Raw genomic sequence first — 20700 nt, forward strand, 5'->3', positions numbered from 1 at the left:
AGGAGGACATGGCAACCCACTCCAGTATTCTTGCTTGGAGAATCCCCACGGACAGAGGAGCCTGGCGGGCTACAGTCCGTGGGATCACAAAGAGTCGGACGTGACTGAGCGACTAAGCACAGCACAGCACAACATCTCAGGACCCAGTAAGCGCTCAGTATGTTTGTTGATGATTTGAATGAATGAATGCATTCATCAAGGCCACTTGACTGGCCAGGATGTCAGTTCTTTACGGTTACTCGCGTCATTCCTTCCCAGAGTGCCGCCCACCCCCTACCCCATCCAGTACAGCGTCTCCCAGCAGTGCCCCGGATGTTTCCTAGATCTGGTCAGTTCCCACATTCTGACTCTCTCCAGAACACCTTGGAGATGTGCATGGTGGTACCAACTTCCTCTGAAGGGTGAGTCTGCTGTGCTTGCAGAGCTTCTCCGTGAACCCTGGAGCCCAGCCCTGGCTGCTCAGCCTGTCCTCAGGGCCGTTGACAACAGACTGGAAGCTGGCACGTCAGGCCTCCCCACATCCCCTCTTGCAGCTGCCCCAGGCTCTGATGCTACCACTGGCCCACAGTTCCACTTGCCAAAGCATCCTGGGCCCTCCCATCCTCACACCGCAGCCTGAGGCCCGGCCCTCACCTGGCCCAACAGGGACCCCCCCCCCAGCCCCACCCCATCTTTCCTCCACAGCTCAGCCACAGGGGTCTCAGGCTTACCTGACTCCCCTGCGTGAACCTCTCCTCCGCCCTCAGGTATGGTCCAGCACCCCCAAGCCCCTTCACTTGCCTCCCAGGCCTCAGCCACATCTTTTTCCTCAGTTTTCCCAAAGGCCTAGCCCCTTCCTGTTTCAAGACCTTTACTTGTGTGTGTGTGTGTGTGTGTGTGTGTGTATGGGGGTGTGACACACACACAAGACAGCACATCTTCTCACCCTCGGTAATAGCTCAGAAGTCACCCGCGAGGGGTGCCTGCCCCCAGGGCAAGGTCAGATATCCAGCTGCATGTCCTTGCACTCCCCACGCCACTCCCCCCTCATTGATCAGAGTGTCTGTGAGCTTTGTTTACCTGGGTATGGCTTGATTCATGCCTGTCTCCCATGCTCACTAGACGCCATCATCACAAACAGACTATCACATGCTCACCTGTGTGTCCTCAATGCCCAACCCAGGGGGCCTGGCATATAATAAACAGATGCTCAATAATTGTTTGTTCAGAGAATGTCAGTTCCCTGTGCCTGCAATGCCCATCCCCATATTCTCTACCTGCAAACTTCTATTCATCCTTCAAGACAGCTTCAGGGTCTTCAGCTGGGAGCTGGTCCCTCCCCTTCCTCTGTGTTGTCACTGAGCCTGGGACACCCGTTTACTCTGCCACTTACTACACTGGGTTAAGGCCCTGGGTGTTTTCCTCTCGCCTCTGAGCTGCTCAGTGGGAGGTGCTGGGCATGGCACCTTACATATAGTTGGCACTCTTGGAAGTGTTTTGTTTTAACCTGACCTATCTTTTTCGTTCATTGTTACCTATGATTTGTGTTGTTTTATTTGACTTGTGCAGAGTGGTTTCCTCAGCCATTCAGGTACCTTCTGGAAGGAAGGCTTAGTGTCCTTTGTATCTCCTGCTCCCTCACCTGACATGAGGCTGTGGCCACCTAGAGAGGTTTTCCTTTAGTAAATCCTTCTGGAGTCCACATCATGTCTACTTAAGGTTACGGGGCCCTCGGCAGTTTGAGAGCACTTGACATCCTCTCCCTCATTGTGGACCAGCTAGATAGTTTGTGGGGCTTGGTAGAGGGTCCCTTGTTTAGAAAAATATTCAGAATTTCAAGACAGCGACAGGAGAGCATTAAACCAGGAGTGGGGCCCTTGTGAGTGCCCGGCCCTGTGCTGGTGCCCGGCCTCTCACTCATGAAGCCTGCCCCAATCTCCTTGCCTCCACCAAGGGAAGACATGGCAGAGGTCCTGATTTCCTCTTGACCAGTGGCAAAATGCAGGGCCCAGTAGGCAATGACCGACCTCAGGTTGCATGGTTGACCAGGGACAGAACTGAACTGGAAATAGATTCCAGCTCCAGGGCATGCTTACTGTCTCCACTGGCCCTGGGGCCCTGGCAGCCTTAAGCCTCAGTTTCCTCCTCTGTAAACTGGGGACATTGACCTGATCATCAGGTGGGAAATGGGTCAGCCAGGGTGAGTCCCTGCATGGTCCCACCAGGAGCCCCCGCATCCCTCAGATGCCCTCTCCTTCAAGTCATGAATCCCAGGTTCCTCTCTGCACTTTAGACAGTCTGACCCCGGTAGACAGTAGGGGGCTAATTGGCTGTTGTGATAGCTGGAGAAATTAAAGCCCCTCAGAAGTGGAAGAAGGTTGTCTCTTTTCATCTTTTGAAAGAATGTGAGGACTTGGGTAGAAATTTCTCCAGGGAGCTTTGGTATTTCGGAACTTTGATGTCTAGAGGAATAAAAGAGCAATTAATTGCTATAAATGTCTTTCCCGAAGGGTAGGCTAAGGGTGGAGAAGGAAATGGCAACCTATTCCAATATTCTTGCCTGGAGAATCCTGTGGACAGAAGAGCCTGGTGGGCTGCCGTCTATGGGGTTGCACAGAGTCGGACATGACTGAAGCGACTTAGCATGCATGCATGCATTGGAGAAGGAAATGGCAACCCACTCCAATATTCTTGCCTGGAGAATCCCAGGGACAGACGAGCCTGGTGGGCTGTCGTCTATGGGGTCACACAGAATCAAACACGACTGAAGTGACTTAGCAGCAGCAGCAGGCTGAGGGTGGAAGAGGTGGCAGTGGCGGGTGACCGCTCTTCCCTCCCAGGGCCCTCTGCACTGGTTGAAGGGCTCTGCAGACCAGAGACCCAGGGTCCAAGCAGCGCCTACCTATAATGGAGGCTTCTGAAATCTCACTTTCTCTGGAAAACACGTATTCCTCAGCCTCTCGGGTATGTGAGTAGCTTTCTTTGCAGAGATAGCTGAAGACAGATGGGTTGCAGAGCTCCCCTGGTTTCTTAGAATAGGTTTCTCAATTATCCAGAGACATCTGTCCTTACCGTGGGCTGAAAGCCTGAAGTCCAGGTGGAAGCCCACGCGCCACAGTGAAGAGGGGACAGGCAGGCAAGACTTGGGTGCCCCTGCCGGCTTCACCCTGTGCTTCTGCCCGCCGTCCACAGCCTTGCTCCTGCCTGGTTAACCTGCAAAGGACCCAATCCATGAGGTTGTGTGTGGGAGGCAGAAGAAGAAAAGAAAATGTTCTCTGATTCCTGTTTAGGGCCAGCAGACATGTGGCCAGGCTAACAGGCTCTAAATTATCTGTAACTGTAGAGTATACGTGTGCATATCTGTGTCTCTGTGTGTGAGAGAAGGAGAGAATTTATTTTTCCATATACAACTGTAGGTATTCCCCAAGCACAGAAACCCCACGCACGTCTGAGCACAAAATGGGTGGGGCGCCGAGGTACCTGAGCCTGGCTGGTTGCATTGTCGGGTGGGTGGGACACCTTCTCGGGCAGGTGCAGGACTTGCCCATCAGCTGGCAGGAGTGATTCACTCAGGTCCCCGCCATCTCCCAGCATGGCTCCCAGTCGGCCTGGTGACTAACCCCAGGCGAGAAGGGTGTGTGGTGACCTGCTTTGGCCGGAAATGACAGGAGCGCATAGCTGCAGTCAGCACCTTATCCCAGAGGTGCTGGTGCAAGTTCCTGGGCTGGCCAGACACACAGGTATTTCCAGACCGCGGCGCAGGGCCCATCGCCATGAGCTTCCCGCCAGCCAGTCTGGATCCCTCAGCACGGGGTGTGGACTCCTTCAGCCCCTCCCATGACCCGTTTTCTGTGTTTCCACAGGGCAGCATATTCCTATTTCTCCCTGGCCACGGCCCACCTGTCACAGTTGAGCATCTGTTTGCCTCAAGTTGATTTCCAGAAGCAGGTAAGAACTCCAGGGGCGGGACGTCTGGTAACCTGGCCATAGATCAGTGCTGGGGAGGGTCCTGCCTTGGGTACCAGCTCCTGGGCTGACTGTGAAGTAGGCACGTCTCATGTCCTTTCTTCATCGTCCGTAATGATGCTCATGGCTTCAGCTGGGTGCGGTGCAGTTTGTGCTTTTGTTGATGTCTTTTATGTTGTTAAGATGTGTGTAGTCTGAATTAATATTTTATATAAGCTCCATGAAGCACACCATTATATGGTGTTGTATTTTCATGCAACCTAGATACTGTACAGTTGTAAGAATAAATTTTGAAACATGAGCATGTAAAATATAGCAGAATTTTTTTAATGGACAAAACAAAAGGCAAGTGTCAGGATCCATGGGGGCAGAGGTAGCTTGTGTATCTACAGGCCCCTACTGCTGTCTGGCCTAGTCTGCAGTTACTTAGTGTTTATAATACAAGCAGGTGCTAGACCACCCTCGGTATAAATGTATATTCCAGTTTATGTAAGTGTGGGTGTTAAACAGCATCAGCTTCAGGTTTATCGGTAAAAATGAGGGCAGGGGATTGTGTTTGTCATGGGGAAGCCAGCTTTCAGAGCCATTGATCAATTGGGTCTGATGGCCACACATCCCTTTCCCCGGGTCTTTGCTACACTGCCTCCTGAGTCTTCCACTCTGAGGGCAACTGCTTCCGAGCTGGGGCTCACATTCACAGAGTGGGTCCCTCTAATCTCTGGGCGGGAGTGTGGCGTCTCACAGATGGCCTCCATGGCTCTGAGAAGCAGCGCCTCCTCCCAGGCCATGAGCCACTTTTGTCACTTTGTTTGTTGGGGAGGGAGATGTAACTGCTTTACAATGTCATATTAGTTTCTGCTATACAATGAAGTGAATCCTTCCCAGTGGTTGGGAACCCCTTCCTCACTGTCTTTCACTGACCAGTCTTCCTTCAGCAGAGATGAGGGCCAGAACCAACAGCAGTGTGTGTATGGCATGTTTGGGGGGCTTGTGGACATGTCTGCATGTCTCAGTGAATGTACAGACCTCAGTTTCTCTGAATTGTGTGTGTCCCAAGCAGATGTGATTTTCTGGAACCATGCCCACTTTCCCCATGACCCCTGACATCAGTGGCCTGTCATCCACTCAGCCACAACCTCTCCCCTTGCCTCACCTTTTGTTTGGGTACTTGAAAGCTGCCCGTTTCTATCCATTTTCTGTTTTTTTGGCTCATGTATGCCTTTCCCTGGTGAGCCTCCAGAATATTCTGTCTTCAGAGAGGGAGCAGGTCTCCCTCTCTGGGCAGTTAACATGCAAGGATTTTCTTAGGATGCAGGACAGATGCGCCCCCATCTCAAGCGGTGGAATGTTTCCGGCATCACCCGGAGAACACAATTGAGAAGTGGGTCTCACATTTATTCGGTGAGGACCGAATAAATGATTAACGTGTCCAAATTCACTGTAGTTTGGGCTTATGTCATTTAAACACGCTTCAACAGAGACCAGTTCTTGATCCCTGCAGGGAAAAGTAAGAATTCTCTAGCGAAGTTAATCTGATGTCTGTCACAATTGTGATGAAAACTTAATAGCATGTTCACTTGCACAGGCACCAATCCCAAATACTGTAATGAACTCATAGCATAGCAGCGACTGAAAGGTTGGTGTCGTTTGGGTTAATTGTGATTTATTCTCTTCAAGTTTTATCCCACACATTGGCACCCTGGATGCAGATTCTGTTTAGGACAGGATTATAAATCAGTCCTGATGTTCCCGTCCATCAGGATTGGAGTGTGGAGGGCGGGAAGGTGTGCTTATGCAACCATCTGCCCTGATCCAGCCCTGGGTGTTCCCTCTGTTAGGCAGCAGCGCAGAGTCAGTTCTAGCTGGAGCTCAAAGAATCCTAGAAGACCAGAATTCTCAGGAATGGCAGGAGTCTTCCCCAAGGAAAGACAGTTTAAGAACCAATCTCTGCCAGGAAAGCATCATGGGGACGTGACCCAGCCCCAAAGACCCATTCAGGTACCAAGGACACCCCAGGCCAAGGGCTGGGTGTGTAAGGCCCCCTGGTTATCACAGCATGAGTGTGTGGCAGGGGATCCTTGAGGGTAGTGAGTGTGGGGGTAGTGAGTGGCGGGTAGTGAGTGTAAGGAGGTATTTGGGGGCAGTGAGTACAGAACACCAAGGGTAGGGTTATTGGAAGGAACAAGATTCTGTGAAATAGACCCAATATAAAATGGTTTTCCAGGTGGCTCAGCACTAAAGAATCTGCTTGCCAATGCAGGAGACTCTGGTTTCACTCCTTGGTTGGGGAAGACCCCTGGAGAGGGGAATGGCAACCCACTCCACTATTTTTGCCTGGAGAATTCCATGGACAGAGGAACCTGGCAAGCTACAGTCCATGGGATCTCAAGAGCTGGACAGGACTTAGTGACTAAACAGCAATAACAAAATGATTTTTCACATGTTTACACACACACACACACACACACACACACACACACACACTGTCCTTTTGGTTCCGAGTTCTCACACCTCTGCTGGAGGAAGCCTGGCTGATCAGGAAAGGACAGTGAGGAAGGGACTCTGGATGTTTGTGAAGCGAGCATCCCAAGGTCCTGGGATGCTAAGCAAAACAGAGACGTGTCCTTAGCTGGATGGAGCTGGCCCCTAAACGGGGGGACAGAGCTTGCTCTGGGGGGACTGAGGGTGGTCTGTGACAGCAGGAAGTCACAGAGTTCAAGCCATCACTAGGGTGGCTTGAAGTAGAAGGGCCACTGGGGGCTTGTGTTGGGGATTGGGGGCGGACAGCACTGGAGCTCTGGTTCTTTGTGTGTGGCGACACCTAGTGGCCATTCCCTTGTCTTCCGCAAGAAGACAGCCAACTGACCCCTTGGCCACAGGACAGAATCAGAAGGCTTTTATCCCCGGAAGCCCTCACTCCCAGTGCGGAGGCTTCATGGAGCATTTCAGTGTCCTTGGAGAGCACGACAGCCCAAGGCAGACAAGTTACTCGGGAGCAAGAGTCTTTGGGAAAGCTGAGTTTGGTTATGGAGACTGGATTAGAGATTTGCATTCGACCCTAGGAAGATTGAAGGCAAAAGGAGAAGGGGTCAACAGAGGATGAGATGGTTGAATGGCATCTCACTAGATGGATATGAATCTGAGCTAACTCCAGGAGACAGTGAAGGACAGGGGAGCCTGGTGTACTGCAGTCCATGGGGTTGCAAAGAGTCAGACATGACTTAGCGACTGAACAACAAAAACAAATTTGACTCTAAGTGATGTGGATATTGTTGCATGGGGTGGAGGGGGGAGCCCAGAGCCCAGACCCCACGGACTGTCAGAACTGTCCCTTCAGCCACCCGGGCTTGGGCTGTGGGAGGAATGGGTGAGTGAAGCACCTGTGGCCCCAGCCCCCCAGCGGGTGCAGAGACACAGCCCTTGAGCACCCAGCAGGTGCCCTCAGAAAGCAGGACGAGACGGGGCAGCTGGACAGGAGGGCCTGGGCAGGGGTGCACCACCTGCTTGGATCACAGTCAGGAAAGGCTCCCCAGGAAGCCCTCTAAGCGAGGCCTGGAGACCCCCGGGCAGAGGCTGGTGGGGGAGGAGCCTTGAGGCAGGTCCAGGACACAGGCGGGGAGGCAGAGGGGAGGGGAGCAGGGGGAAGAGTGGGGGCAAGGAGGCGGGGCTGGCCTGCGGGGTCCCAGCAAGGACATGAAATGTATCCTGGGGTAGGCTGAAGTGAGGAGAAATTTCATCTGTTCTGGTTTGTTAAAATGATCATTCTGGCTACTTGTGTGGGGTGGGGGAGTGGAAGGAGGCGCAAACGGGTCAGCAGGTAGAGGAGCCAAGCCCTCCTGCTCAGCTGTGCCAGGAAGTTAGGACTGTCTCTGCACTGTGCAGCTGGCCCCGGGGATGGCCAGCTACCTCTCAGTCAAGGTCTTTCTGGAGGCAGCTCACCCCTCCTTCCCCATTACCAGTTGTGAATTGGGCCCTTTTCTGAGCCTGGAGGTGGCAGGGGGGCACACAATGGAAGAGAAGCGTGGGTTTTGGTGGTGGCAGGAAGGCCCCATAAGGCACTGCATTGAGCGCAAGGCTGCAGTGAACACATTTTGCATTTTGCCCTGTTGTACAGGCTTCAGGGCAGGAGCCCCTGTTAGCTTTGACAGGCGCCTCCAGGGAGGCTGCTGCCCAGGGCTATGGTGCATTTCTGAGCCCGCCTTTCACCCGGGAGAGCCGGCCTTTCCTGGGCTTGCTGGCCCCTGAGGGATGGACCGTGTGAGGAGTGTCCTTGGCCCCAACCCGGCTCCCTCGGTCCTGCGAGCGCAGCTCCTTGGCACCAGGGCCGCGGAGGCTCCACCCCCACCAGCTGCTGCGTTATTTCTGACTCATCCAGGAGTTACAAGTGTGTAACCCAAACCCCTCCACGCCCGGCTTCCTCCCCACTGGCTCCTCCTGGAGGGAGGAAACCCCGGGACGTCTCTCCCGGGACCTCGCCGCTGCAGGTCGGGTCCCCGCCACACCTGGACGCACTGCCGCTCGCAGGAGCCACCCTGTGACAGGTGGGTGGGCTGGCGAGGGTGGCAACCGCGAGCCCAGGCGGGTGTCTGTGCCCGCAGCCCCGGGCTCGCCGTCCCCATCGAGGGATTCCTTGGAGCCCGGCCCGGGAGCCGGCCTCTCAAACGTCAGGGACTTGTGCAGAGGGAGCTGTCTTGGTGTCTGGGGGCTGGGTACTGATCCCACGGCTTCTCCAGCTACAGGCCCCAGTCAGCTGCCTCGATCGCGTCACGTTGCTCCTCATGGAAGCTGCCTGCTTTGAGAGCTGGGGATACTTGGGGTTTTGTGCAGCACATCCCCTGGGCTCGTCGTAGCAGGAGCCTAGCTGAGGGGGCGACTAGAAGGTGACGCTGGCCAGGAGTCTGGGTCAGCTCAGCCCCTGGGGGCCCAGCAGCTCCACGCACAGAAGGGACTGGCCACCAGCGCCTGCTGCGAGGAGTCGGGGGTGGGTAGCTGCTCGGGCTGGCTGTTGGGCCAGCAGGGGTGAGGGAGGGACCGGCAACTCGCCTCCAAGCCGGGCTCTCAGAAACGAGCCCCTGAGGCATCGTGGGCTGCCTGACACCTCCTGCCCGTGTGCGGGTCTGTGTCGTCCTGACACTCTCCCCCGCCCCCATGCTTCTCCTTACTCCGCAGCAGTCCCCAGAGCTGGCCAGGGGATGAACCGCGAGGGGGCCCCCGGGAAGAGTCCGGAGGAGATGTACATTCAGCAGAAGGTCCGAGTGCTGCTCATGCTGAGGAAGATGGGCTCCAACGTGAGTGCCTGCGGGGCGTCAGGCAGCAGGGCCCCCAGGGAGGGCGCCCGACGAAGGCAGCCAGAGGGCCACAGCCGCCCTCTGCAACCATGGTCTGGGGAGGGGCTTGCGGGGGCTCTGGTTAGGCTGTGGCCGATTCAGGCTCCCGGACACAGACACCAGCAAGTCCAGTCCTGCCGGCCCTGCAGGGCAGTCTTCCCACCCCTTGTGCTAAGCTTGGGCCAGGTGGGTGAGGTTTTCTAAAGGCCCTGACCTTCCCTCCTTCCCCTCTCCCAAGAGCCTTCTTTTCCAGGGGGGCAGGACATTGCCTGAGAGGGCGGGGGGCCCTCCGAGCCTGGCCTGCCCTACACTGGAATCCCAGTGCCGGATCTAATTCACAGTGGCAAGCCCTGTGGCTCCCATGGGCCAAGCTTCAGGGGTGGGAGCAGAGGGTTCAGAGTCTCACCCTGGGATGGAAAGGTCACATCTCAAGAATAGAGGCCTGGGGAGCGGAGAAGGAGGCACCCGTTGGGGATGAAGCCGGTCTGAGCAGGTGCCTCCGGGGCGGGTGTGAGCCACCCCTCACCCAGCTCTCTTGTCCTTGCAGCTGACGGCCAGCGAGGAGGAGTTCCTTCGCACCTACGCAGGGGTGGTCAACAGCCAGCTCAGCCAGCTGCCCCAGCACTCCATCGACCAGGGTGAGTCCATCGACCAGGGTGAGTGAGGGCCTGCGTGCCAGCCACACCCTTCCCAGGGGCAGCAAGCGGTGGTTCCTTTAGAAAGCATAGCTCCAGCCCTTGCAGACTGGCGATCCCCGAGAGAGAGGGAGTGATTTGGGGCAGACAAGGAGGGGCTGCAGCTCCCCCCACCCACACAGCTAACCCCGGGTGGCAGCAGCCTCTAAGTGTGGAGTCTGGGGTGCCTCCACGGCCTCCAGGCTGGTCCTTTCTTCCCCAGGTGGGAGCCAAGGACCCAATCAGGTAATGGGGGGGAAATCCCTTTTGGGCCTGGCGGAGGAAGCAGTGGCAGTGTCTGGGGGCCCTGTAACTGCAGAGGCTCTTGTGGTTGCATGTCTTTAGCCCTTGCCTGACCCCTGTCCACCCTGTTCAGGACAAGAAAACCACCCTTGTGTGCAGGGGCCTGGCCTGGTCGTAGACTTTACAGTGACTGCTGTGTTCCTGGCTGTGCCCCGGGGGGTGGCCGCAGCGGCCCTGCAGGTCTGTGTGCCCGAGGGAGTTACTTCTCTCTCGAGTGCCCTCAGCCAGGGGTAAGGTCAGCAGTGGGTAACACTGAGTGATTATTGTGTAGCAGGCTCAGGCTGAGTGCTTGATACACATCATTACATTTAACCTAGAGATAGAGATTTACCAGCTGTGTTACTTCTACTTAGCAGGCAAGGAAACTGGGGTTCAGAAGCAGTAAGCCACTGTAGCCAGTTCATGCCTCCAGTTACTGGGGGCGGGGGAGCCCAGAATGCAAACCTGCAGCTGGACTGCAGGGCTGGGTTCCACTCTTTTTGTCCTCTCTGGAGCCCAGAACCCTGCCCTTCATCTTCATTCAGTCCTTTCCTTTTGTTCTCGTTACACTGGCTTGGAATTACTGGCTATTAAATCATGCAGCCAGGAGCCTGTCTGGTGTGAGCAGGCTCCCAGGAACTGGGCCCTGGTGGGTGTGTTTGCTGACCCCCAAGGCCAGGGAGGAGAGCCACTCTGGCACACAGGCCAGCTTTTCTTGAGGCTGCCCTTGTTCTCCTGGATGTCATAGGCCGGGCTCTGCCCTGGCACGGGGCCCGGTTCCCGAGCTCTGACGCTGGGTGTGACCCGGCCTGTGCACCCAGCTCAGCAGAAATGTACAGGGTGTTCCAGCGGCTCCAACAGCTCCCGGGTCAGCCGCTCGCCCTGGCCACAGTCATGCCACAGCCTGTTCCACACCAGCTGCGCTGTCAGCCACCGCTGGGAGAGGAGGAGATGAGGGGTGTGGCCCTGCCCCTATCCTGGGATATCTCTTGTGAGAGAGGCCTTTTCTTTTCCAGGACTGATCTGGGTTTTAGCATGGGTCCCTCTCCCCTGCTCCTGAAACCCTCCTGCTTTCTGAGTTCCTGGGGCATCACATTTTCTGCCAGCCTGGTCTTGGGTCACTGGGCTAACCTGATTTTGAGTTCTGGTTCTAAGACTACCTCTAGAAGAATGCTCTTAATGGGAAAAATCAAAAGAAGCTGTAAAACTGTATGTCAGTGTAGAAAATGCTGCCACATATACTCCCCTGCTCCCGCCCATATCCACATACTCATGCATAGAACAGAAAAAGCGGAAAGAATATTTAGCAGGTTGTTTATAGAAAATTTTGATAGAGGGTGGGACAATATAAGGCACCTTGAGTTTCTAAGTCACACACTTTTTTGCTAAAACTAATTTTTTAATGTTGCACATACTTTTTTTTTTTGGACAATAAGGGGAAGTTTGTTTTATTTTTTTAGTCTCTGAACTTTATTTTTGGTTTTCTAGTTTTCTTTTCTTTCTTTTTCTTTTAAAATTGGAGTATAGTTGATTTACAATGTTGAATTATTTCCTCCTATATAGCAAAGTGATTCAGTTATGCACATATATGCATTCTTTTTTTAATATACTTTTCCATTATGGTTTATCATAGGATACTGAATATAGCGCTCTGTGCTAAAGAGTAGGACCTTGTTGTTTAAAGGGGAAGTTTTAAAAAGTACTTGTTATCTTGCTTGGCTAAACCAACAATTGAAAACAAACTCTGTTGAGTTATTTAAGGCAGTCATGGTGACCTCACCTGGCCTGAAACTGCTGAGCAGTCAGGAGTGAGCTGTGGGCGTGTAGCTGTGAATTTGTGGTGCTGGAATCTGGACCCTCCCGGGTTTGGGGCATCCACAGACAGCCAGGCTGGTCTTGGGTACTTCTCTCTCTTGGGAACAGACTCCTGGGACTAAACCTGGAGCCAGGGGGAGAATATCTGGGGAGATGGTTCTCTGCTGCTGGGGTGTCCTTCAGTCTGCCTCTCCTCCCACAGTCACCTCTGACCTGAACCACTGAGAAAATAGGCTGCAGAAAGGCCTGAAGGAGAATTCCCCGGGGTGTGAGTTGGAAGGGGGGAGGGGTCAGCAGTGCCTGGAAGAGCTTCCGGAGCACACTGTATTTCCTTTGTCTCTTGCACTGTGGAGGTTCAAGTCTGAGAGCAGGACCCTACATTTCTGACCACACCGTTGGGCCACGTGGGGCTCGAATAACATTCTAGTCTGTCCACTTTCTTCATTGGCAGAGCCGCCCGCAGCTGATACCATGGGGCCTGTTGCTCTCAGAGGCTCAGGCACAGCCCAGGTGGCAAAAGCTCAAGATCATTGCTTTCATTGCTCAGGACGCCAGCATGAAAAGCCCAGAAAGGCCTAGGAGCATTTGGGGTGGTGGGCAGGGCAGTCCCAGAGAAGCCTGGTGTGGGCGCCTCCTGCCACTAGGTGGCACTGTCTCTCAGCCGATGCCCTTGCTCTGCTCCTGGGAGCCCTTGCAGCTCTTACCTCTGCTGTACCAGCTGCCCTCGGTAGGGGCCCTGGGCCGCCCCATCACCAGTCAGCGCGTGGCAGTCGGTCCTAGGGTCCTGCCCACCACCTTAGACCTGCCCATCCTTCTCCTCTGAGGCTGGAGGGGTCTGGAACCAGGAGCGCTGCTTGCCCTCCCCAGACCCGGGGAGGAGAGCAGGCTGCGCATTGCTTACCTGGGCATTGCTCCCCCCACCCCCACATCCCATCCTTCCCCCACTGAATGTGTCTTCAGTACCTGCTGGGTGCAGACAGCTGCTGGAGACCCCAGTGCACAGGCCCACACCTTATGGCCTCACCGACTGGTTCCAGCAGAGGGTGCCGGTTGCCCCTGCTACCCTGTACTGAAGCCGGCATGGACCTGCCTGGCCTCTGTTAATCCGAGACCACCCTCGAAGTCTCTCAGTGACTTCCTACTGCCTTGAGGATACAGTCCAAACCCCTTAGCCATGATGTGTGGGACCCCCCGCCCCCACTACCTCTCCTGCCCTCGCCCCCTGCACCTACCTCTCCCACCCTCAGCCCCCCCTCCCCGCCCCCTGCCACAACTACGTCCCCCACCTCCGCTCCAGACACCAGGACTTCATACTCCATAAACAGCCACACTGAGTGGCTTTCTGCTCCCATCTCAAGCCTTGTGTATTCACGCCTTCCTGTCCCTGCATTTGCCTCTCGACGGCCAGGAGCCCAGCACTGACGCGCCCCCCTCCCCTGCCTCCCGCAGGCTGGGCCAGGCCCTCCTCTCGTCTCCACCACACACGTGCATCTCAGCTGTGCTGCTCCGCACGCTGTTTCCCGGTCCATCTCTGGACCAACTCTGAGCTCCTGTGGCTTCCCTCTTCACATTTGTGGGGCTTGGCCCCCCAGGCCCCCAGCATGTTCTTGGGTGAATAAATAGACTGGGCTCTGGGTCTGGAAGCTCAGAGTCCCCAGAAAGGCAGGAACATGAAGTGCTATCTCTTGGTCCCCATGGTGGCCGAGCAGACCCAACAGCTGAGTTTGAACCAAAGGCAGCCAGTGCTTCTCTGGGAAGATCACTTTGCTGAGAAGGCCTAGCTGTAGGCTTGGGGACAGAGAGCTGTAGCTTCCAAAATCAGGCTCAACAGAATGCTGAGTTCATTCCTTTCTTGTCAGTGCTGTTCAATCTGTACCATATATTGATAATTTTTCCTGGCTATGAAAGAATGCATAATCATCATTGAAAATGGTTGGGAAAGATAGAAATAGCAGAAGCGCCTCAAGGATTGACTCTACGAATAGCTGAACCCATTACCTTGCGTTAGTTGCCCAGCAGGCTTTTTAAAAAAATATGCGTGAATTTCCATTACAAAGTTGTAACGAATTTCCATATAATGTAAATATTATAATATCCATTTTAGCTTCCATTTTTTACTTAGGATAATTTTGTTTAGTCACTAACATGTTTGACTCTTTTGCAACCCCCTGGACTGTATGTAGCCTGCCAGGCTTCTCTTTCCATGAAAGTCTCCAGGCGAGAATACTGGAGTGTGTGGCCATTTCCTTCTTCAGGGCATCTTACTGACCCAGGGATTGAACCCATGGCTCCTGCGTGGCAGGCAGATTGTTTACCACCAAGCCACCCGGGAAGCCCTGTGGGAATTTTTCCGTGTCCTTGATTTCTGAGAAAGTGATTCAGCAAAATCACAGGATGTGCGGCCATGTGGCTGTGCTATTGTTTTCTGACCGATCCTTTACTGTTGGACGTATGATTCTCATCTTTGCCATTAATTATAATTAATTTAATTTCTTGAGCTCCTACTGTGTGTCAGGTTCTGTGTTAAGTAGCACAAAAGTTACCCCAGGGAGTCCTCCCAACAGGGCTGTGAGGCAGAGGTGATCACAGCCCCACTTTCCCAATGAAAAAACAGGCCCTGAGAGGTTGAGTGAGATGCTCAAGGCCATGGAATCAGCTGTGTGGCTCCTGTCATGTGGTTCTAGATATGGCTTACAGGCCATGTGTGTTTCCAAGCATAACAGTGTTTTACCTGAGGGGCAGGTGTGATGGAGGCAGTTAGCATGGTATTTCAGGAGGGCATGAAAAAGTTGGAAGGGTTTCCTGTTGCTGTTTTCTGGACTTTTCACCTCTGGGCCCCTTTAAACATGTTCGCTGTGAGCTCTGGGTCTCTCCCTGACCCAGCGCTGCTTCCAGGATGAACACCTGGCCAGTGCCAGTTCCAGGCCCCCAGTGCACTTGGCAGAATCCTGCTTGTGGCCATTCACCTGCAGACCTGCCATCCTCCAGCCATGCTCCGTGTGGACCCTCATCTGGCTGTCTCGGAGCTGGAGGGACCTGTCGAGATGTGGCCCCTTGTGTTAAGGAAGCCCGCGTCCTTTCTCTTGCCCTCTTCTTGGCCCTGGAGCTGTTCTTGCCCTCTTCTTGGCCTTGGCATGCTGGCTCCCCCAGCCTGTTCCAGCCTCTGTCTGATCACACTCTTTCTCAAAGAGACTTTCCAGGGAAAGGTCCCCAGCCTGAGCCAGCTGGGCGGTCCCGGGGCGCTGCTGGCTTTTCCCTGCGGAAGCCAAGGCTGCAGGCTCTGAGTCTGCTGCCAGAGAGCCTAAAATAGGTCATTTGGTCTCAGGGTTACACTGAGAGCTTTGTTAAAATAGCTGTGGTTGTGGGCAAGCCAGCGGGGAGCCAGGGCCTCAGGGGAGGGGAGGGCAGGGGAGGGCAGGGCTCACCCCACCCAGGGCATAACTCCTCCGGAGGATCACCCCTCTACACGTCACCCCTCTTGACCCTCTTCAGCAGCACATGGGTAGGGGTTCTAGCTCCATCTGCCTTTCACAGCCAGTGTCCTTCCTGGAATCCTCTCCTACACCCTCCAGCCTCTGCTCTTACGCTCCTCTGCTGCCCTGTCTGCTCTTCCGGGGTTGGCCCCGAGTTCCTCCTCTGGCTCCTGAACTGCCCACGCATCTTTGCTTCCACGGAGCCCTTGTCACATCTCATTGGGAGCCCGAGGTCCAGCTCTGGCCCGGAGCGGGCTCTCTCCCCCATGTAGACAGGCTCCCTCTCCATGACCAGCTGCCCAGGTGCCAGGACCCCCCTCTGCCCACATGTGGCTCCCAGGCTTCTCCCAGGGCCTCCAGGTAATAACCAAGTCTGGATGAAATTGCAGGCAGGCCCCAGGAGAATGCCAGTCAGTGGGATGGGAAGCTAATCTTTTTAAAGTTTAATCAACACTTTCATGAGAATTACTTGTAACCTAATAATGATAAATGTGAACTAAAAAAATCTCATATACATTGAATTCAACTGAAAAAATCAACCAGGAAGACTTGGTAAGAGATAACTTGTATCACAGAAAAAGAAAAAGGCTTAAGACAGGGTGAGGATCACGCTGAGGAGCAGGCTGGTTGCTCTGTTCAGCATCTGGCTCTGGCCTGTGAAGTGTTGCCTTGATCTTCCCTCCTTCACTGGCATGATGTCTGCTATTGTGTGGAGCTGAGAGCAGGGACCTCCAAGCCCTGTGCACCTCAGTACCTTCCTCCTGACACCTGCCCAGGAGAGGCAGACCTCTATCCTGGAGAAGAGCATCAAGGGCCCCTGGGGTCAGCAATGGCTCCTTCCTGCCCACAGTCACCCATTGATCTGGATGCCAGGCAATGGCTCCCAGCCTCAAGCTGCCAGCGCAGCCAGGTAGATGGAAACAGGCATAAACACATAAAGACCTCTGGGTGCAGATCCCAGGATGACTGACCCCATGGGCAGGGAACCCACCTAGAAAGCCCCAGAGAAAAGGTGCTGTCTGCTGGGTCTTGAAGGATTCACTGGTGACTCAGATGGTAAAGAGTCTGCCTGCAATGCCAGAGACCTGGGTTTGATCCCTGGGTTGGAAAGATCCCCTGGAGAAGGAAAAGGCTACCTACTGCAGTATTCTTGCCTGGAGAGTTCCATGGACAGAGGAGTCTGGCAGGCTACAGTCCATGGGGTCCCAAAGAGTTGGACACAACTGAGTGATTAATGCTGAAGGATGCACAGGAGTGCATACAGACAAGGAGAAGGATGGCACAGACCAAGGGAGTCCTGGAGCCTGCCCAGCCTGGGGCAAGTGTCCCCCAAGGGGCGAATGTGGGTGGTAAGTGACTGGAAAGGCAAACAGGCGCGGAACAGAGTAAATTCTGGAGATGAGGCCACGGGGGTTACCAGGACCCGAGGGGTGGGATGGCCAGGCCAGTGGCTGTCCATCTAGGGTGAGCACTGGGGAAAGGTCACAAGGCAGATGCTGGGGCAGAGAGACACCCAGAAGGTCACAGCAGTGTCCTGTGAGCAAGTGGGGGTAGGGTTGGAGGCGAGGCCGTGTGGACGGGGCTCCTGGACTGAGCAGCTACAGTGGAGGGACAGGCAGGGGCCCCCCAAGTGGGCAGTGTGTGGGATCCTCCAGGAGCAGGCAGGGGTTAGGTTAGAACCCAGGTGTAAGGAGGGAGCAGATTTGGGGATTGGGTGTGGATGAGGCCCCCCAGGGAAAGCAGGCAGAGGGAGGGGATGTGGAACCCTGTGAGCTTAGCACCATGGCCAGCAGGGGGCACAGGGGAGCTCAGAAAGGAGGAGAGGATCAGCTGGCTCACCATCAGGGTCCCCAGGGTTCCTAATTAATGTCAGTGGTGACTTTTCCCAAAACAGTGTCTGTGGATCCTGGCTGAAGAAGGCAAATTGCTGAGGGCTGGGAGTATATGGCATGGAAGCAGGACAGAAGGTTGGATGAGAAGGGACAGCAGCTCAGGGGTGGGGACCGTTTGTAGCGCTGAGTTCTCAGAATGTGGGCCACAGACCACTGCACCTGAATCACGGAGGGCACTTACTAAAAAAATGCAGATGCCTGGGCCCCACCCCAGCCCTGCTGGATTAGCGTTTCTGCCAGGTGGGCCTGGACATCTGCATTTGAAGTAAGACCCCAGGTGGTTGTGATGCCCTCCAGAATTTGAGAATATGCTGGGACTCTGGGTGAAGACCTGGCCCTTCCCCTGGAGGGACCCCCTCTGCCCCTTCCAGATTCTGTCCCTTCACACAACTCTCTGTAGTCTAGGAGAGATTCCATCGCAGGAGCTAAGAGACTTGATAAGGGGCACCTCACCTTGGAAAAAAGACCCTGACGCTGGAAAGACTGAAGGCAGGAGGAGAAGGAGACGACAGAGGGTGAGATGGTTGGATGGCATCATTGACTCAATGGACATGAGTTTGAGTAAACTCTGGGAGTTGGTGATGGACAGGCAAGCCTAGCATGCTGAAGTCCATGGGGTTGCAAAGAGTAGGACACAACTGAGCCGACTGAACAACAGTACCTTGGAAAACAACCCCCAGAGGCAGGATGTATGTGTTGGGCTCAGTGGAATGCGGGAGGGGTGGGTGGCCTGGGGTTTCTGGGTCTAGAGCAGAGCAGGTGTAATGGCACCCCCGGAGTGGGACCCCACCAGCTTCTGTTTGGGATGTTTCATGCTGCAGATGTTATCTGGGTCAGTCCAATGAGGGGACGGGATACGTGTGTTTTGCAGATGAGGAAACCGAGGTGGATATGCAGGGACTAGGCAGGGTTCAGACTCTGGCCCAGGTACCCCTATCCACCTGAGGAGCCTAAGCCTGGGGAGGCCCGCGTTGGCCTATCGGGAGGCCCAGTGCCTCTTCCAGGAGCCCCCTTGCACCTAAGCCCATGTGCCCCGCCTTTTGCAGCCAGGGCACCCAGTGACATGGTTGCCAGCTTAGAGCCCAGAGGGCATCACCAAGCCTGGAGCCCGCTTGGCTGCTGAGACCGTGGAGGATCTGGGGTGCTGTTCCCATGGCAACCAGTGTCATGCTATCTCTGGGGAAAAGTCATCCTCTGGGAACTTGGGCAGCAGAGCTGAGAGGCACAGAATCCTGGGCTCCAGGGCTGCAGCTGCTCAGAGAAGCACATGACACCCAGCGGGTCTGGGTCTCTGTGCAAGGAGGTCTTGTCTAGTCCAGGGTGGGGCCCTGCCTCAGCCCGGTGGACACCTTCGCCCTTGGACGAGTGTCTTGGACCTGTGTTTCCGTGAGGGAGCCGTGCTGCCTGGCTGATCTCCCCAGAGCAGGTAGCTGAGCCGTGCTGCTTGGGGTAGCCAGGTAGCCAAGTAGCAGATGCTGGTTGCCATGGATGGCAAGATAGTGACCTCAGGGGACAGAGAGGGAATGCCACAACCCAAGTGATGTGGTCAGAGAAGGGGCAAACAGCAGAAACGGGGATCACCCTGGACGCTTTGGAGCCTGTGGCCGTGTGCATGGAGGGATGACCCAGACCTGGCAGTTGTGGTTCCCTGGACAGTTTTGAAGAACTTTTACCACTTAACTCCCTCTGCAAAGTTAACTTTGCCCAAGTTAACCTCCAGCTGGACTCGGAGCCTGTGTATGTGCGCTAAGTAGCTTCAGTCATGTCTGACTCTTTGCAGTCCCATGGACTGTAGCCCGCCAGGCTTCTCTGACAATGGCGATTCTCCAGGCAAGAATACTGGAGTGGGTTGCCATTTCCTCCTCCAGGGAGACTCTGGGGGTTGGGGTTTTATTTCTGAGTTTTCCAGGCCCCGGTCCTTTGCCCTCATTAGGAAGAGGTCAGGAGGTCACGAGATCCCCAGCTCAGAAAGAAGTCGTCCTGGGAGATTCCAGCCAGGGGTGGGTGTGCGGTTTCAGAGCAGCTGGGGGACAGACTTGGAGGCGCCCATGACCCTGGATCAGGGGGTGTGGGTGTCCCCACCCATAGCAGATACTGGTGCTGGGCATTCCCCCTTTTCTCTGGTGACATCTGCACAGGGCTGTGTCCTGCACTGGGGGCCCTGGGGCTGGCTGCCTTGGAAGCTGGCCCAGGCTCTTGCACCTTCTGTCAGTTTTTTGGGGAGGGTTTACCCTCAGGGTTCCCACCTCCTGTGAGCGCAGGCTCCTCCTCTGAGCTGGGCTTTAGGGGAGCTATAGCGGAGCAAGCGCTTTGCTGGATGGAGGCTGGAACTGCACGGTTAGCACATCCCAGAAGTCAGGAGGCTCTGTCTATTCCTTCCGCCACCTGGCCTCTCTGTCTCCGCAGGATCCCTCTTGGAGAGGGTCAGGGGTGGTATCTGGAGCCATCCTCGTGGGCCCTGGGACTAGGCCTGCTCCAGTGAGGGTCTGTGCCTCTCCTGGAAAGGGTTTTCCACTAGGATGTCCCCTGCTGGGTCTGAGAAACAGGCCTTCCGTGCCCTTCCTGCATCCACTGCTTCAGGGCTGCAGTCATCTCTGTTCCTCTTTCCTGCTCTTTTCACCCCTGGGCCTTTCTCCAGACCTTGCTGCTCCTTGCCGGTCTGCCCCACACCCTGCCGAGAGGTGCTCCCCAATGGCAGCACACTGGTTCCCTTCAGAGAGCCGGGCCGGGCTGGGGCCATGGGTGGCGCTGGTGTGTGGAGCCTGTACTGGGCTTTTGATTCTGTTGGTGTGAATTCACCCTGAGCTTGCAAACAGACCAGTGACCCCATTGTCTGTCTCCCGCCCCCAGCTGGGGGCCGGCTTCCCTTTTCTAAGCTCCTGAATGTTTGTCATTTTTCTCTCCCCAGTCACTTGACTGGACTCCATTAAAGAGGCAGAGCTGAAGTGGGACATGGGACGGAAAGGCCCACTGGGTGCTCGGCTCTGGTTCAGAGAGCTACGCCCTCCCCAGCGCCTTGGCCCCGCTCTCCATAGCAGGCGAGCCATGGGACTAGGGGAGCATCTGGCAGAGCAGTGGGCCTGGGCAGGGGACAGGGTCTGGCCGGCGCCTCCCGAGTGGGCCTTCTAGACTCCACGTTCATTTTACTCTAGCTCATCCACCCCAGGCCTGCTTCTGTGTGCTTTGCGAGTCCTGGGTCTTGCTTCCATTCTCGTGGGGGCAGGTATATGGGCGCACGCTCTGCCAGGAGAAGCCTCAGTGCTCAGGGTGACTGGGGCAGAACCGGTTATTT

General features: G+C 55.3%; 1 protein-coding gene across 4 annotated transcripts in view; it reads left to right on the forward strand.

Annotated features, from left to right (window-relative positions):
- Positions 1 to 20700, forward strand: part of CTNNBIP1 (catenin beta interacting protein 1) — a 46288-nt gene that overhangs the window by 19131 nt on the left and 6457 nt on the right. For 2 of the 4 annotated variants that reach the window (XM_061160446.1, XM_061160449.1), the window contains exons 2-4: positions 3843 to 3927; positions 9115 to 9233; positions 9820 to 9928. In XM_061160446.1, coding sequence (XP_061016429.1) covers positions 9138 to 9233; positions 9820 to 9928 — 205 coding nt within the window. In that variant the 5' untranslated portion in view covers positions 3843 to 3927; positions 9115 to 9137. Of the gene's footprint in view, positions 1 to 3842; positions 3928 to 7656; positions 8487 to 9114; positions 9234 to 9819; positions 9929 to 20700 lie in introns of those variants that run through there. The other 2 variants (XM_061160450.1, XM_061160448.1) reach the window with 2 other exon arrangements.

Source organism: Dama dama, chromosome 14, assembly GCF_033118175.1.
Source record: "Dama dama isolate Ldn47 chromosome 14, ASM3311817v1, whole genome shotgun sequence".
NCBI lineage: Eukaryota > Metazoa > Chordata > Mammalia > Artiodactyla > Cervidae > Dama > Dama dama.